The sequence below is a fragment of the Amblyomma maculatum genome, chromosome 11 (assembly GCF_055883805.1).
Source record: "Amblyomma maculatum isolate TAMU_Amacu chromosome 11, ASM5588380v1, whole genome shotgun sequence".
Classification (NCBI taxonomy): Eukaryota; Metazoa; Arthropoda; class Arachnida; order Ixodida; family Ixodidae; genus Amblyomma; species Amblyomma maculatum.
This window is the reverse complement of record NC_139354.1, coordinates 47,602,183-47,620,027: the sequence shown is the minus strand read 5'-3', so window position 1 is coordinate 47,620,027 and position 17,845 is coordinate 47,602,183. Positions and strand designations below refer to the sequence as shown.

Below are 17,845 nucleotides of genomic sequence, written 5' to 3'. Positions count from 1 at the left end.
GAATCCCGCACCGCCGCTAAGTGCACAACCGCTTCCAATCAAACATTCGTTTTAGAGTTTTAGTAATGTAGCTGTATTATTAGAAGACTTTTGCAGTCTTCGCAGTAATAGTCATGAAACGGATGATTGAGTCTTATAAGCAGTGCTCATTCAAACGCCAGCGCCGCCAGTCAGTAAATCCTGAAGCGTTTGCAAGCTATTTCATCCGCGTCCGCTCATTTTTTCATTGCTCTTTAGCAGTAGCATATATTTTGATAACGTAAGTCATGGTTGGTATTGATTAGTGTAAAGGAGTGTATAGTGCATGGAAGCGTAATGGAGTGCGGTCATTACTTTTTCGCTTTCAACATTCCATGTTTGATTGTATGCTTGGTTATCTCAATCAAGTTTGAATTTTCCGTGTTGAGTGTTCAGTATTGTTCAAAGTCAAGTGTTTCAGTATATCATTCTGTATTGCAATCAATAATACCAGTAGGATGCATATTGTTCTAGTCGGGCTTTTAAAGACAAAAACACTGGCGGAGGACGCGGGTTCATGGCGCCAGTGGATCCCTGCTTCTGCAATTTTTTTTACGAAGGTTGGCAATTGAAAGGCTGATGAAAGGTTGCCTGTAGCTTCTTTCGAAATCACAGTTCCCACATAATTCTGCCGCCCAAATATGCAGCCAGTCATTTAAAAATGCTGATATGGTAGGTTGTAGGTTATCAGCAGATTGATATTAGAAAATCGTCGATGTGCATTCGTGCAAAATCGTTAATACGTTTGTAATCTTCCAGCTTATCCCAGCACTAGTCAACTTATTATTGCACTTTAGCAATAATTGATGTTAGTTAAGGCTTTGAACCGCACTTCACTGGATGCTGCTGATATTTTTCCGACGGAATGGAAACTTCAAAAATTCCACACGTATCAACGTTTTGTTGCAGTCAGTATCCCGGTTGTAAACTGTCCATGATCAAACACCGTTTCGACAGTTCTCGGGGCGCATTGGTAACCTATCTCCTGTGCCTGCATGCAAATTTAACGCCATGATTTTGCTTGCCATAATTTCCAGCCCAGCCGCATCGTGCAGATGACATAAAAAAAAAAACAAGCCTAAGTCTGTAAAGCTCCCCCCTCCTTGCCATGCAAAATATGCAGGTATATTCTCCTGGAGTGCAAATAACAAAACATATTGTCGCTGCTGAGTTAGGTCAGCTTTCTGTGACTGATCTACGTCATGTGAAAGCAATCACCTCATCCGAAAAATTAAGTCAGCCTCCGCTCCCCTTTTCTAAAAGGTCAGCACACAATAAAAATGCAAAGCAGGCAGAAGGAGATAACCTGAACAAAGGAGGGAGAATTATTTTAGACGACACACGTAGTAACCAAAACTAACATAGTTCTCTTACAAAACTTCTAAACGTATTACTCGACTACTTTCTTGCTGGTTAGAAGCCTGAAAAGTCAGGAATACATCGTATCGTCTAAATTATTAATTAAAACGCTTCAAGCTTCCTTTACGAAAACAAGCGGCGCTCCGAAAGCAACGTTTGTACTCAAAGGGCATCTTAAAGAGGTATCGGTAGTCTTCAAAATTTAGCTGATAATATACAAGCTTTATATATTTCCCATTTTTGCACTTTCATGGTGAAGTCATTGTCTCATGAGGGGCGTCACCACAGTTTGTCAGCAGAATGTGCCGCCATAGCATGTCATAAAGGCAAGAACGTCTGCTATAACAATTCATAAAAAAAATTTACCCCATGGCCCGAATCGAACCATGACCCTTCTGTGCTCTAGTCCACCGCGATAAACACTATTGCACGCAAACTTACGGCGAACGCGTCCAGAACTGTCTGTCTAGCATAAGCACACTGTACATCATTGAGGAAACTACAAATAAAACCATTTCCAGAAAAAAAGGTAAAAATTAAACCAAAGCATTTTTATATATACGTGTATATAATATATATAAGTGTGTGTTTGTGTGTGTGTGTGTGTGTGTGTGTGCGCGCGCGCGCGCGCGTGTGTGTGTGTGTGTGTGTGTGTGTGTGTGTGTGTGTGTGTGTGTGTGTGTGTGTGTGTGTGTGTGTGTGTGTGTGTGTGTGTGTGTGTGTGTGTGTGTGTGTGTGTGTGTGTGTGTGTGTGTGTGTGTGTGTGTGTGTGTGTGTGTGTGTGTGTGTGTGTGTGTGTGTGTGTGTGTGTGTGTGTGTGTGTGTGTGTGTGTGTGTGTGTGTGTGTGTGTGTGTGTGTGTGTGTGTGTGTGTGTGTGTGTGTGTGTGTGTGTGTGTGTGTGTGTGTGTGTGTGTGTGTGTGTGTGTGTGTGTGTGTGTGTGTGTGTGTGTGTGTGTGTGTGTGTGTAAATGATGAGTAGAGACGTTTGCACTACGGCAGCAAAGCAGAATTATGTGCATCCCTGCAATGTTTCTTCACTTCGTAGACACATTTCCTAAAGTTAAGGGTACGGCTGCACAGTCCATCGGCACGCAGGAAAAAAATTGCGTAGCCCCGATAACTGCTTGGGATCGAAGCAGTGAGACGGACGGAAAGCGCCCAAAGAGGAAGTTCTTTCACGCATCTGACATCATATTTCTGCCACCGTTTTCAATTGCGCTTTCGTGTGTTCACACGCCGTTACAACTTTCCCAAACCTGGACTTGGTATGTGACGCTTGCCTGGCCGTCGGCTTGTAGCTTGGAGACAGTTCGCCTCCGATGCCTGCCTTTGCGCGTCTAGCCTTGAATTTCCTCTCACAGATTTCTGAACTTTCTATTCTTCTATTCTATTCTATTCTGAAGAGTGTCTTTTCTGAGCAACGTGTTTGACAACTTTATTGTCGTCATGCTGTTGCTATTTGTTTGTTTTTTTTCGCAGCAGGTGAAGCAGAGGAACGAGTAGAACACGGGCAACGTGACACTGCCGGTAAGAATTATCTGGTTCGACCACTGGCAACTTCGTGAAGAGTTGCGTGTCTGGCATAATCTGCCTGACTAAAATGGCCATCCCATCTATAGTTGCGGCGGCCCTTTCGCTTTGTGCACTACTTATTTTGATTGACTATGGTTTTGAATCATTGTGTTTTCCCGAAAGAGAGGGGCCTATAGCGGCCACCTACATTATTTTGCTCTTACTGAAGAGGCCCAGATATGGCCATGCCGAAATAAATCTTGTGGGCGCAAACATCTGCTTGGATCTTGATCCGAACCATAGTTTAAAGATAGAACGCTACACAAGTGAGCCTAGCTTGGTACAACTAAACTGCGCGTGCGATGCCATCTTTTCAAGAAGGGGCAGGCACCTACGTATTCATCGCTACGAGAATGTTGCTCAGCAGTTTACTTCAAGTTGACAACTCTAGGGGCCAACAGTCTAAGTGGCAGCATGATTCATTGGCGTTAAAAGGGGTAAACTAGCTGCCCATTTTGCAACTGTATAGTTGCCTGCAGTTCTCAACGCCAATGCACTGGAAGTCTTGAAGCCTTTATCAGTCAGCTTCAGTGACCATTTGCATTACTTAGCATCCTCCACAGTAAATTAGCTCCATGCAGCTTTTTTCTTTGAAAAGTAACGATATGTAAAATACAGAAACAAGTTTGCAACTCTTTTTCAAGTAGAAAAAGAACTCGTTTTGAGGTCATCTGCTGCCCGCGCCAACCAATTTGTTGTCTGTATCCAATACACACTACGAAGCACTCTCAGCCACTCGAACACACAGAAATGTTATCCTCATGGCTAATTTATGAAAGGCTAGGATCAATTACAGTAAACGTAGTCATGTGTATTGCTGCAAACTTGATGGCACATTGAGCACTCAAAAAAGCCCCCTTTGAAAACAGAACCATGACCACTAAAAAATCGTGCACCAGGAAGTCACAAAATAAATCACCTCGTTGATCCACTGAGAACAGCGGAAACCCAGCATTACAGTTCATTGCAAACTGTCGTGTGAAATGATAATGTCAAGTCACTTTTCAGCAAAAGCGCATGGTTTAAATTTCTTCAATGCAATTTAAACTGAAAGTTACTACGTTTCACTTTGTTTCTAATTGTCGTTTGCTTTACTTGGCATTGAAAAAAGCCTAAATAGTTCCAACAAGTAATTTCCTTTTCTGCAAAAGAACTTCGCGCTAAGGAAAATACCAGTTATTTCAAGGAACAATTGAATTTTCAAAAAAAAAAAAAAACAATTGGCCACTGAATAACATACATTTTAATTTGAAATGCTCACCGTTCCTTTAGTGATTCCAGCATTCGCGATATTTGTTTCTTTCCTTTTGTGCCTATATTTTTGTCACTGACTACTTTCTTTTATGCTCTTTTGCTATAATTGTTCAACTGATGCGACTCCTTAAACTTAATGTTTTTTTTTTCTTCGTTAAGTTTCATCACTTACCAAACCACACTGCGGTTTTCTGTTATGGGATATGTTAATGTAACACATATGCCGAAGCCTTCTTTTTTTTGGCTGAGAGACAACATGTGATCGAAAGTTACTGCGAAATCATTTACTGCCGCTTTATCGTCCGTCCCCAGTCGGGAAATAGGCTGGTGCAGTTCGCTGTGCTTGTTAATTATTTGGTGTGACGGGTAAAAGCAGGAGTATATTCCTGCTTATGTGTTATTTCTTGCTTCATCAGGCTTGCCTTATTCATTTACATGCGCGCAAAAAGTATGGTTCACGTGACCTCGTCCAATTTTTTTCAAGCCTGATGACCGTTAGGAATGTTTCGCCATTGCGTATATTGTTACGGGGGCCCTTGATATGACCAGTTAACACAGAGCAGCCCAGTTAGCACAGCAGGAAATATCGTACCGCTCAGCCAAACGCACACACACTTCAGCATCATCTTCTCTCTGCACAATCTCTCAATTCTTTTTCGTCACCTGAGGCCTTGGTTGGAGCACAGCTCCGGTGCTTGCTACTGCAGGCTCGGAGAAGGTAGCTGGTAAGGCTTGAGGCAAATCATACGGATGATCTTTGACGGTGGTGTGGGTGGCAACGAGTTATGTATTAAGGGTTCTATTTCGCAAGCAACATCGGTCACTTGGCGAACAACACAAGGTCCATTGTACCGCTGCAAGAGCTTTTTTCTTAGGCCAACACAACGGAACGGGTACCACAGCAACACATGAGAGCCAGGTGCATCTTTTACGTCCAGATGGTGGTTGCCGTAAAGGAATGTCCAAGGTTCCTGATAAGCGGAAAGCCGGCTGCGGGGAATTTACCGGCGGCATCTGCTGGGACCATGGTGTCCTGGGTGTAACTGCTGGCGGAATCAGGGGCAAACAAGGCCTTGTTGAAGGGAAGCACTGGATCTCGTCTAAAACGAAGAAAGAAAAGAGTGTATCTAGCGGTATTGTGACGGGTAGTTATATGCGAAGGTCACAAAAGGTAGACTCGCATCCCAATTGCGATTATCACCTGGACTTACATAGAGAGCATCTCCGTGGACGTGCGGTTCAAGCATTCCGTAGGGCCATTAGTGTGGGGGTGGTAAGCTGTGCTTAATTTATGACGAACAGAACATGAAAGAAGAGTTTAGTTTACCATTTTGGCCAAGAAACAGGGACCTCGGTCGGCTATTTGTTGTCGGAGAGCACCATGGTGCAGTATGACGTCATTCAGCAGGAAGTCGGTGACGTGTGTTGCACATCTTGTTGTTATGGTTTGGGTGATAGCGTAGCACGTCGTATATTCTGTGGCAACAACAATCCATTTGTTTCCTGATACACAAACTGGAAACGGTTCAAGCAGGTGAACACCACTCACGACAATGATGTGGACGGGATGGGAATCGGTTAGAGTTTTGGAGGCAAATACGGAGGGCTTCTTCTTGCGTTAACTAAGCTGGAACCCTGTTATATAGCACCATACAGATTGTAGAGCCTAGGCCAGAAGAAGAAACGTCTGCGTACGCTTTCATAAGTACGAGTAACACCCAGGTGGGAGCATGGGAGCGTCACGCAGCTATTCTAGAACGATAGAGTGAAAGTAGTGAGGCACAACTAGCAACAACTCTGAGCCATCCGGGCGCAGATAGCGGAAGTGCAGGAAAACCCCTTAGAGCACAAACTGGGTGGCAGAATGATCTGTTTGGCTGGTGGTGATCTGGTCGACGATTCTCCCAAAGGAGACATGCGAGTGCTGTTCACAGGTGATATTAGAGAAATAGGAAATAAAAACTACGCAACTGTCAACTCCACACTGCAAAGAAGGCGGGGAATCAACTGGACAGCGAGACAGTGTGCATCATGATGTCGACCGGATCAGTAAGTGATCGAGGTGTACTCCTGCAGCAGTAACACCCAGCATCCAAGGCGGCCAGTAAGGTCTTTGGTTTTAAGAGAACAAAGCCAGCAAAGCGCATGGTGGTCTGTAACCATGATAAAATGTCGACCAAATAAGTAAGGACGAAATTTGGAAAAGGCCCACACGAAGTCAAGGCATTCACGCTCAGTTATTGATTACTTTTTGTTCTGTGTCGTATAGGATACGACTTGCATAAGCAATAATTCGGTGGTGAGCACTCTGTAACTGAGCATGGATTGCTCCAATGCAACTGAGACTTGCGTCGGCTCAAAGTTTTGTTAGAGCGGAGGGGCAGAAATGGGATAAGACTGGTAGTGTGGCAAGTGCTGCAATGAGTGCTGAGAAAGCGACCGCTTGGTCAGGGCCCCAGCAGAAGGACACTTCCTTTTTCAAGAGGTTGGTGAGAGGACTAGCAATGACTGCAAAGGTTTGCACAAACTGACAAAAATAGGACAACAAAACGAGGAAACTTCGGATGGATGTGAAGCGCAGAGCTAGGACCTGGGAATGAACTGACTGCATGGACTTTGTCTGGGTTAACCAGTTGGCTAAGAATCAGAAATTAGCAGTGACCGAAGCGGAATTTCTTGGCGTTGAGCTGAAGAACAGGCTGGTCGAAACATTGCCAGAATTTCAGAAATACGGTCCAGATGGCTTTCTAAAGTGGACGAAAAGCAATACCATCCTCTAAATAACGTATACAAATTGTGCACAGGAAACCCCGAAGCAACGAGTCCATCCTCTATTCGAAGGTCAGAGAAGCAATACATAGGCCAAACGACATCACCTTGAACTGGTAATGGCAATCAGATGTGATCAAATTAGTTTTTGATCGGCAGCATTCGTCGACCGTAATCTGACAGTAGCAGAACGTAGATCAGTCGATGGAAATTACTTGGCTCCGTGTAAGCAGCTGATTGCATCAGCTATTCTAGAAATCGTGCCTTGGTTTCTTATTGAGGCGCCAGTAATCAACTCAAAAACGCCGTGTGTTGTATTTCTTCTTTACGAGCACCACAGGCGATGCCCATGGGCAACTCGAAGGCTCAGCGATATCTTTGACCAGAATCTCATTGACCGAGAATTATAGTACCGCCCAGTGAAGAGCACACACACTTCAGCGTCGCCGTCTCCCAGCACAATCTCTCAATTCTTCTTCGTCGAGATTAGAGTTGTGCTATAATATTTTTCCTCGATCGCCATTACATATCAATGAATAAAATGTACATTCCATCCTTTGCAGAGCCGGCGCAGGAAACCCCACAAAAGATTCCTGAGACATTTACTGTGGAGCTCTGCTTTGTGACAGACAATGAGTACAGAAATGCGTTCGCTACGTTAGATGATATGATTACCTACTTCGGCACAATTCTGAATGCGGTAAGCATGACACATGAAATGTACAGAGCTAATTTAGCTACGCTATGCTACGGGTCCACAACTGCTGCACGGTCCGACGCAATTGTGATTGGAATGATGGATGACCTGCTGAAAAGCCAGTGCGTGTGCTCATGTTTTAGCTGCAGAGCCAAGCATTAGGAATTTAAGATGAACGGTTACATATACAAAACCAACGATAAAGTCTACTTGCTGTGCAGAGATGCCAGAGATGGCGCCAAAGGGGTATATGTACTCATGATACCCCAGGAAAGTTCTCATTGGAGCAATAGTTTTTCTCGTCTAGATAGGCGGAGGCTATTTATAGTACTACGGCAGTTTCGGGAAGCAAGTAGCAAATATAAAAGATAAAGGCATATCACGAGTTTATTGGTTTTATGGATACTCTACCAGCACGCGGCTTTCTTTTACATTTCATTTGCTACATAAACAGGGAGATAGCAATCTGTGATAATAATTTAAAAATAGCCAAGATAGTATCTAGCTCAATTACGGCAGAGATGGCAGTCTGGATGCGGCAGAAATTCACTGAGCTAAATCCCTGCCAGTAAGGGAATCGCAGTAGTTGATGTAACCTGCAGGACTAAACTGACAGATATGCTAGCAGCATACTCCTCGAGCGTATTCTGTTGTTGATATTAAACTGAAAGTTTTGTTTAAATGCGTAGTAATTGTGCCGTGAGCACTGCAGTTGAAATCATAAAAACTTAACTTTTAATATTTGCTTTCTTTGCACTCACCACTCACACTTTACTCATGAAACAGCACCATGCGTTCAGTAGAGGGAACGGCAATATACTTTGATTGGTTATAGTGTCAGGAATTCGGCTAGCTTCGCAAAAAAGGAAGTCATCGTGCCCATTCTGCAAGTGGTAGCTCTAAGCAGAATGACACATGGTTGACTTTGCCACCTTACAAAGAATATCGCAACTTGACCCCAAATCTTGTAAGTTCATTCACATTCGTGAATTTGTGACCTACTTTTGTCGCCAGAGAACCAAAATATTTAGAGGAGTGGGGAGCAATATATTTTGGTGTGGTAATTTACCTTGGTAATTTAAGTTCGGGAAATGCGAGAACTGATGAACTCATACTTCTGGTTGACTACCCACATTTGAGAGAAGGCGAAATCATTATTTCAAATGTTTCTTACCTTTATGGCACCTTAAAATGGCAATGCACACCATCGCGGTGGCTAAGTGTTTAGGGCGCTCTACTGCTTTACTCAAGCAAACAGGATTGAATCCCGGCAGCAGTGGCTGCTTTTTGCCGGAGGCGAAAAACAAGCAGCTCGTGTGCGTTGCGATATCAGTGAACGTTAAGGAACCCCAAGTGGTCATAGTTTCCGGAGGGCTCCATTACGAAGTCCCTCGTAGCCTGAGTCGTTTCGGGACGTCGAACCTCACAAACGAAACCACGGAGACAATGCGATAGCGGTATATTTGGATACATTAGGTGGTAATGGAACGTGATGATTATGATTTTATGGAATACACAGTATGAAAGAATGACAATAAAATACTTAATGCATTTCGTTCCAGCGATAGATATGATGCTACGTACACGCTACCTTTGAGACATAAATGGCTTAGAGCTCGCACAGTACGAAGATATTAGAGCGTAGCTCTCCTCTACAGACTGCAACTTCTAAAGTCATCTATCCTCGCCTTTTACCTTGAAACGCTGGAGTGGGCCTAGTCCGAGCTCTGCTACCAAGACAACTGCCCTCTTCGTGTTCCTTGTTCGTAGCTATACGCAGGGTTACAGAGTGATCGGCATGTTGGGGCCTTAAAGCCTCGCAAAGTGAATCTATGACTTACTAGAATTGGTTACAATTCAGCTAGCCAGCAACTAGTTCTTCTGCACACACAAACAAAGAGCCTCAGACCAGCGCTGGTACGAATACGCCGCGTTCGGATCTGTTACTCGGGTTTGGTTACCGAGCGTCTTAGCTACTGAGTCACTGCGGCTGCATTCTCCGCCGTCTTCAAAGGTATCCACAGCCTCTGACAAGCTATATAACTTGCCTCAATCTCCCACCCTTAATCTGAAAATTTTATTATGCTCAGTCTCGTTATAACCACGTTTAGATAAAGTGAAACCTCAACTATGGTCAACAGAGCTTACGCTCAGATAAGTAGATTTATGTTGGATAATGCTCTACAATATTTCCAACGGGAGTTCTACTTCTCCTATTCGTCGCCTCGTGATCACATGGCTGTGAAAGTTGACCTTGAACACTCGAGCTGAGCAGCAAACACACTAGTCCTCAACAAGTTACAACTGCAAAACTCTCTCGCTGTGTAGTCAATATCATAGTCTTCATTAAATTCCATATGCGGCCCTCCATCTGTTAACCTATATAGCCCACCATACACACACGCCATCTGGGTGTATGTGTATGGTGTAAGCGTATAGGTGAGAGTATTGTGGCGCGGATCCACCAGACGCCGAGACAAAAAGAGTTTGGGTAGCATAGAGGACGTCAATATCGCAAACGACAGATAGCGCAGACATGTCAGACAGGCTGCCCAGAATCTCGAGCAACGAAGATCCAGGCTAGCTTGTTGCCAATAGCTCAACCAACGTGTCAAGCTCTAAGAAGCAGCAGACACCGCTTGCCGTGGCCGATGGCTTACGTTCGAGAATATTTGAACCCCGTAATTTTCGGGGTTTCATTGGAACACTGCAATTCTGTCTTAAAGCCCCACCTCTTGCATTGTGCAGCTTTAGTCATTAACATACTGCTTCGTACTGCAATGGCTCCTCTTACCACGTAGAAGTTTGTTATTTCAATGAGCAGAGCATAACATTTGCAGCTTTTTCCCTGGAGTTTGCCTGGTCGGAACACCCTGTGATCAAAAATTAGGAGCACTCGATGTGTTACCTGCGCTATCGCATACCTGAAGTGCCTCCTTTTTCACTAGACTCCTGTGCAAAGCAGTAATCATCAGGAAGAAATTATCAGATTATTGCTAAGCATTTCTGTGAAAGTGGAAATATGACCACTGATCCTACATGAAGGTAGAGGAGAAAGGAGTATTTATTAAAAAAAATATTCAGGCGCCCCCTCGAAGTTTGGATGCAATGCGGTTTCCTGTGGCAGCATCAGGAGAGGATAGTAAGGCTAATAGACACACTTGGGTAAACAATATTCAGAATTGCGGATAGAGATAAAAATTAAAAGTCCAAAATACTCCATCATTTTAGGTGCGTTTTATGAAATATTAGTTACAGTGCTTCCTTTACAATGCATATCAAATTTCTATTTTCGTAGGCAAGCACCACCGCCTGAAGAACACCGTATTTAAATCTAGCACATTTTGTGCTTTTTGCTGCTTTCATTGATTTAGGCTAAGGTATATGTACAGTGAGGCTGGATACCCTGAATCCATGAAAAAGCACAAAACACGGGGCTACGTCAAACATTAATAAATATCGCAGCTCCGATACTGCTTCTCATCAACAACTGACAGCTATGAGGATCCGTGAAAAGAGCGCATAAGGTGTCCTTATGAGGTAAGGTCATGTGTGATCAGACGAATGAATTCTGTCAATGAGCACAGGGTTTTAATTATTAGAAATGGCTCGTCACTAGAATATGAAAGCACCTCTTTGAAGCATAAAGCCACTTTTGTGGTGCTTAAGTGACATATCTAAATGAATAGATAGCCAATTTCGGAAAAGCTAGTTACATTTCTTTAATTTGGAAACTTTGCTTCCAAATTCTTTTTTATGTATGCGTGAGAACAAGCGTGGACATCATATTATCAAAAATAATTTATATAAATATTAAGCAGAAAATAGAAGAGCCGTTTTCTATACAGAGTAAAGCCAAAGATGGGCAGTATTATACCCAGGCAAATGTAGAGAAGTATGCATCGATTTTAAATTAAATGCTACCTCTTCGGTACTGAAGCTTTTCTTACATTTTGAAGCGGTCAAATTTTCAAACTAATAAATGTGTCAATGTCTTTTTTTTTTCGACAACAGATGGTGCTCAGATTCGCTGATATGCAGTCTCCGAAGATCAGCTTCCAGTTGAATGGAGTTACAGTTGCTGAAGTAAGCATTATTTCGGTCCAATTGCAAAACCTTCGTGTATTTTAACCAATCCAATGGTAAATCTGCAGCTGTACGTTAGAACATCAACTTTGATTTCAAATCAAAAAGAGCAGAAATATTATTTACATCCATTGTAAAAATTGACACCCCCATCAAAGCCAATCAGTGAGGCATACACGAACTGGGAAAAATTTATAACTTCGGCGGCAACTTCACTAAATTGCCTAAACCATGATGGGAGGAGTTGGTGCATTCTTCTACTTATGTCGTCTTCTTTGTCTTCTTATCTGTTTAAGATATGTGGCCTTGCCTTAATATGCTTTTCCCCGACAGTTTTATTCGCTAATACATATTTCTATTTTAGCGCGGCAAGCTTTTTGTGCACGAGGATGGTCATGTTGAGATAACGAAGACATTACAGCGATTGCAAAACTTCATAAGCAATGGGAAATATGAACACTGCGATGTGGTCCTTCTTCTTACTCGGTAAGGAAGCATGGAAAATAAGCTTGTCTTCACGAATAACATATTAGGTCCATGTCTTATTAAACCAGGCAACCTAGTATACCCAGTTAAGCTGGAGGCGACCTCAAGAAACGACCTCAAATTGAGATTTTGAGGACATATTTCAAGACTTTCGTCTGCGGTGTCTGCGTAATTGTGCAACGCACATACGAAAAACGCATTAGGAGTCAGAACTGAATATCATCTTGTACATTCGTTCTTGTTGTACTCTAGCCAGCACCATCTAGCTCGCAATATTTTCTTTTGAAGCAAACGACAGCTAGTCTACTGATGCTGCCTTACTACAATCTTAGTAACAATGTCCGCTATAAAAAAAACAGAAGCAGGATGTCCACTTTCAAAGACAAAGCTGCTTTGAGAGGGTTAGCTGTACTTAGAGATAAAGTAAAAACTAATTCTGTTCATAGACATAGACACTCAATATATGGGCACATGACGGACACATGACCAGTGCCACCTCAGCTAAATTGCATTGCGTGGCTATTTCAATCACCCGACAACTCTAACTGTAAACTAGATGTTTTGATTAGAGGGAAAGTTGCAAACTAGACATGAAACGTAAAACCGAGGTTACTGAACGTGTAACCTTAATTAGCGCATAAAATGATTCATTCCAGCTAAAGAAAATATTTAGGTTGTGAAAGAAATAGAATCCATAACCTTTAAATCACGAACAGCACGTGCTACCGAACATGGCACGGCAGTTCACTGTCGTTGTTGTTGTTGTTGTTGTCCAAATAACTTATGGCACATACCCACAGAGGGGGATCGGCCAAGAATTGGGTAGCAAAGAAATTTTTTTTTAATATACTTGCATAAAAAAAATGATTTGAGGGGTAGAGCAAAGGAAACAAAACGGGAAATAAGTGAAATATAAAATGAAAAGTGGTAACACTCACGGGAGATTGACACTACAATTGTAGAACAAGTGATGTTTAAATATTTAACAAGGCAACAGAGACGCACTACCACAACACTAACCCAGCCTAGCTTCAGCGTCGTCTTTCTCACCGCATGACAGCAGCATGCCATCATTGCCTCCTACTGCATACCGCGCCTTACTGCATACATTACCCCCCGCGCTTGCGAAGCACAGTCCCGGAGCGTGGTATACGTAGAACATGGTACGGTTTGAAATGGGCGACATGAACGACTTCTGGGTTAGGGGTTTTGGAAGGATACTTGGGGTGCAGAGGGGTTATCTCACAGGTCACATCGGTGAGTTGCCTCAAGACGCGGTAAGGGCCACGCAGCGAGGCAGTCGTTTCTCGCACATGCCCACACGGCAGGCCGGGAGCCAAGGGAGCACGAGGGAGCCTGTTAAGGTAGTCGACATCACGATAATGAAGGTCGTAACTGTGCTTTTGAGGGCGCTGTGATGCACCAAGCCAGTCTCTAGCAATGTGGCCAGCGACATCAGCGTGCGATAGCATTCCAAGCATAACTGCAGGAAGAGTCGTCAAGAGGCTGCAACGTGTCCAAGGGAAGTAAAGGACAGCAGTGGTGAGGGTGGAAATAACTTAGTGTTGTGAGGGTATGAGCTTGGTCGCGACACTATGTAAAAGGTACGTTCTTCTGTAGAAGAGAGGTAAGGGGACCAGCGATGTCTGCGAAGTTTAGAGTGAAGCGGCGCAAGTAGGAACAAAGCTCGAGGAAACTTCGCACGTCAGTTGAGTTACGCAAGGTAGGGATCTCGCTCACGGCTCGAACTTTCTCAGGGCCACGCTGCGCACCAGTTGCATCAACCAAATGACCAAGGACAATAATTTGGCGCCGGGCAAAGCTGCTCTTTTCGGGGTTCAGTTGAAGTTGCGCGGCGAAAAGCAGCTAGGAAGTTGAAAAGTCGCTCAAGTTTGCTTTCAAACATCAAGGAGAAAACAGTGACGTCATCTAAGTAGCATAAGCATGCCGTTCATTTGAAGCCACGGAGGAACGAGATAATGATGCGCTCGAATGAAGCACGAGTAATGCAGAGGAAACATTGCATCACCTTGAATTGATAAAGTCCGCCAAGGGACAATTGCGGTTTTCTCTCGTTCCTGCTTGCCGACAGCAGTCTGCCAGCAGCCGGAACGGATGTTGATGAACGAAACATAGCTGGCATCATGCAAGCAGGCAAGCGCGTCGCCAATTCTCGCAAGAGGATAAACATCATTAGTCGTTGCCTACTTAACGTGGCGATAACCGACACGAAATCTCGAACTTTTGTCATTCACTTTGACTAAACCAATTCGGGACACCCACGGACTGCAGGAAGGCTCGATAATGTTGTTCACCAGCACCCTGTCTACTTCTTAAGGCTCCCTATATAATAATGGAGGTATGTGATACCTAAAAAACGCCAGATGGTCGAAATTTCCGGAGCCCTCGACTAAAGCGCCTCTTACATAGTCTGAGTCGCCGTGGAGCTTTAAACTCCATAACCCAAACCAAGGCAATGACTGCTCTTAAATGTAAAAAATAAAACAAAATATACTTCAAAGAACGCTGTATATGCACCCACATGACATTCTAGGACGGTGCGGGAGAAAGGCCTGGGTACGTGTGGCATGCTTCAATTTCTAAACAAAACATAAACAAGAGCTGTGTTTAAAAAACATGTCATCCACATAAATTTCATGTCAAAGCACGGCGAACAATGTGCCCTATGAAGTTAAAGTGCAATTAAAAGTCTAAAACATCCCAGCCTAATGGTTTCGCAGCGCTGGCAGATAAGGACCAAAGGACGAGAGACACACCCAACTGTGCTAAACATTCAAATTTATTTTGGAAGTTTTTGATCCGCGCATTTATTATTGACAAGAGAGACTCGACGCTCAAGCGCACTCTTAAGGCAGATATTGCAATATAAGTAGCCGCATGACATTTTTTCTTGAAAAAGCAGGAACAAAAAGTCACAGACCGGGCAACAAAACGAACGCGGCGCAACGAACACTGAAGGGGCTATAAAAACAAGGCATAGAAGCAAGTAAAAAACAAAATGCAAGATGATAAGTGAAAGGTGGTAATGAAGAGCCAACAATAAACGAGACAAAAATCATGAACATGTGAACACTCATGAAAGTAAGCCTAAAATAGGGCCACAAAATGAGGCAAAAGATAAAAACAGATACAAATTCATAAAAGAGGCAACGATTAATAACCAAAACTTCAATGAGAGCTAAAAACCAGGTGCACAGATGACATCAGTGAGGTGATAATTAAAATGAGGTAAAAATTAACAGGAAAAATTCAGTGAGTCGTTAAAATCAGGTAAATGGATATCATAAGTGCGGCGGAATTTGCAGGTCAAAAACTACTTCCTACTTGTTCTACTACTTTTGCGTCCTGGTTTTTCAAAACAAAACAAACATCATGCGGCTACTAAGATTGCGATATCTGCCTCGTGAGTGCGCTTGCGCGTTGAGATCCTTCTGTCAAATATAAATGCGCGAATCAAAAACGTTCAAAATAAAGTTGAAAGTTCAGCGCAGTTGTGTGTGTCTCTCGTCCTTTTGTCCTTGTCTGCCAGCAATGCAGAACAATAATGCTCGACAACCACCACCAAACTAGCCCAGAAGCATACCCTACATTCTAGTCTAACCCAGGGCGAAGATTCTTAGAGTGAATTTTTATTTGGTGGTTTTCTAAGCAGTCATCAGCTATAAATACGGCAAATACAGCCATCCTCAGCTATAAAGGAAAACACGAGCTGCAATCGCATACCAAGTGTCACAGATAAAAATAAATACACCAATAATAAATTGGCTGATGAAGGCCCTGTAAGTGGTCTTCAGGTAATATCTAAACTTGAATATAATCATTACTAAGACCGCATATTTGACACAGAGTGTTACGATGTCAGAATTTCTATGCCAAATTTCTTAAGCAAGCGCCAACTCCAAGGAGACCTCGTGTGTGAAGCCTACTAGAATAATAACCTGCTATGCCAGTAAGGCGTTTTATTGTTCCCATGTGCAATAAAATGAAAATCTTTTACCATGTATGCAGTTTCTTGTATTTCCAGCAAACAATGCTCTCACTGCAATTGTTTTGTCCTTATTGCGTTTTAATTCAATATCTAGCGCGAGGATCATGAATATTAATTTGTTGAATGGCACAGCAACACACTAGATTACAAGGTCCTCGCGTTTTGTTTGTACTGAAGTTTTCTTTTCATTACGCTAGCCTCTCAACAAGTTCTAAAAAAGGTCGATTAGTTGTAAAGGCCCTGCTCTATTCCAAAGCACTTTGAAGTAAAGCGTTGTGTATTCACGCCTGACCAACCTCCACTCCAGCACAAGGTCTGTCGGTAATACAAAAAATACAGATTCGTTATATGCCTTTCTACAAATACTGGACGTAACCGATGATGTATCGCAGTTATTACGTGTTCGTAAATAGATTTGTTAACATAAAAAAACATAAAATGGCTCTTTCACCGTTCCTCTACTACCCACTTCATTTTAATGAAGCAGCAGTTGCAAAAATTTAATAGCGATCCTCGACATCAAAAATTAGTATTTGAAGACCTTATCCAGCACAAGATCTGTCGGTAATACAAAAAATACAGATTCGTTATATGCCTTTCTACAAATACTGGACGTAACCGATGATGTATAGCAGTTATTACGTGTTCGTAAATAGATTTGTTAACATAAAATGGCTCTTTCACCGTTCCTCTACTACCCACTTCATTTTAATGAAGCAGCAGATGCAAAAATTTACTAGCGATCCTCGACATCAAAATTAGTGTTTGAAGAACTTATTTCATTTACAGTGCGACCCTCACAAAGAAAGTTCGCAGTGGGTATACAAGAGCAAATGGTGAGTTCAACATCTTGTAGCAATATTAGCGGAATTTAGCGAGTCAAAGACCAGCAAAACCAGCTGTGGAAATTCATAAACATTGATACTTAATTCTTTAATATTGATACTAATAATAATCTACTATAAACCTACATTCCGAATCACATTCATCATTTACCCGAAAGATACGGTGTCTCCAAATGAAACCTTTTTACTGCCAGTGTAAACCATCAGCGTTTTGTTACAAAAGTGTTATGTGCCTCTTCGCATGTGAACACATCTACGTCGTATGTAGAAACATTTTACAAATGCTGAATGTACGTGCACAAAAATTAAGCGGAGCGCTCTCGCTGAACAATGCAGTTTTACAGTCGCGTTCGGAAAACTGTTTGCACACTTATCGAAATGCACAAAGTCTTCTTAGACTAGAACAGGGCTCTGGTAAACGGAAATTAATCCCGGCTCAAGACAACATAGCTTCATGGCAATGAGCAAGAACACCGCTCAAAACAATTCCTGCTTTCTGGCCACAAACATGAAATAAAAACAAAAGTGTTATAACCTCTCGAAAGAAAATTTGCTCATGCGCAGGAGAGCGCAAAACAAACGCTAATAAATATCTTCTAATTATGATCTTCAAGTTCATTGAATTAGAAAGCTGGCAAATGACAAAATAGGAACAAAGATCGATGCTATATTTTGTCTTCGATTACCTGATTTTCTAGTTAAGCCTTGCGCAATACAGGATTTGATGCAAAAATGTGCTCGATAAAGCA

General features: G+C 42.7%; 1 protein-coding gene across 1 annotated transcript in view; it reads left to right on the top strand.

The window, feature by feature from the left end:
* Positions 1–17,845, top strand: part of LOC146173760 (uncharacterized) — a 37,286-nt gene that overhangs the window by 10,525 nt on the left and 8,916 nt on the right. The window contains exons 3-6 of the mRNA XM_084585261.1: positions 7,537–7,673; positions 11,685–11,756; positions 14,797–14,819; positions 17,041–17,087. Of these exons, the coding sequence (XP_084441387.1) occupies positions 7,537–7,673; positions 11,685–11,756; positions 14,797–14,819; positions 17,041–17,087 (279 nt within the window). The remainder of the gene's footprint in view (positions 1–7,536; positions 7,674–11,684; positions 11,757–14,796; positions 14,820–17,040; positions 17,088–17,845) is intronic.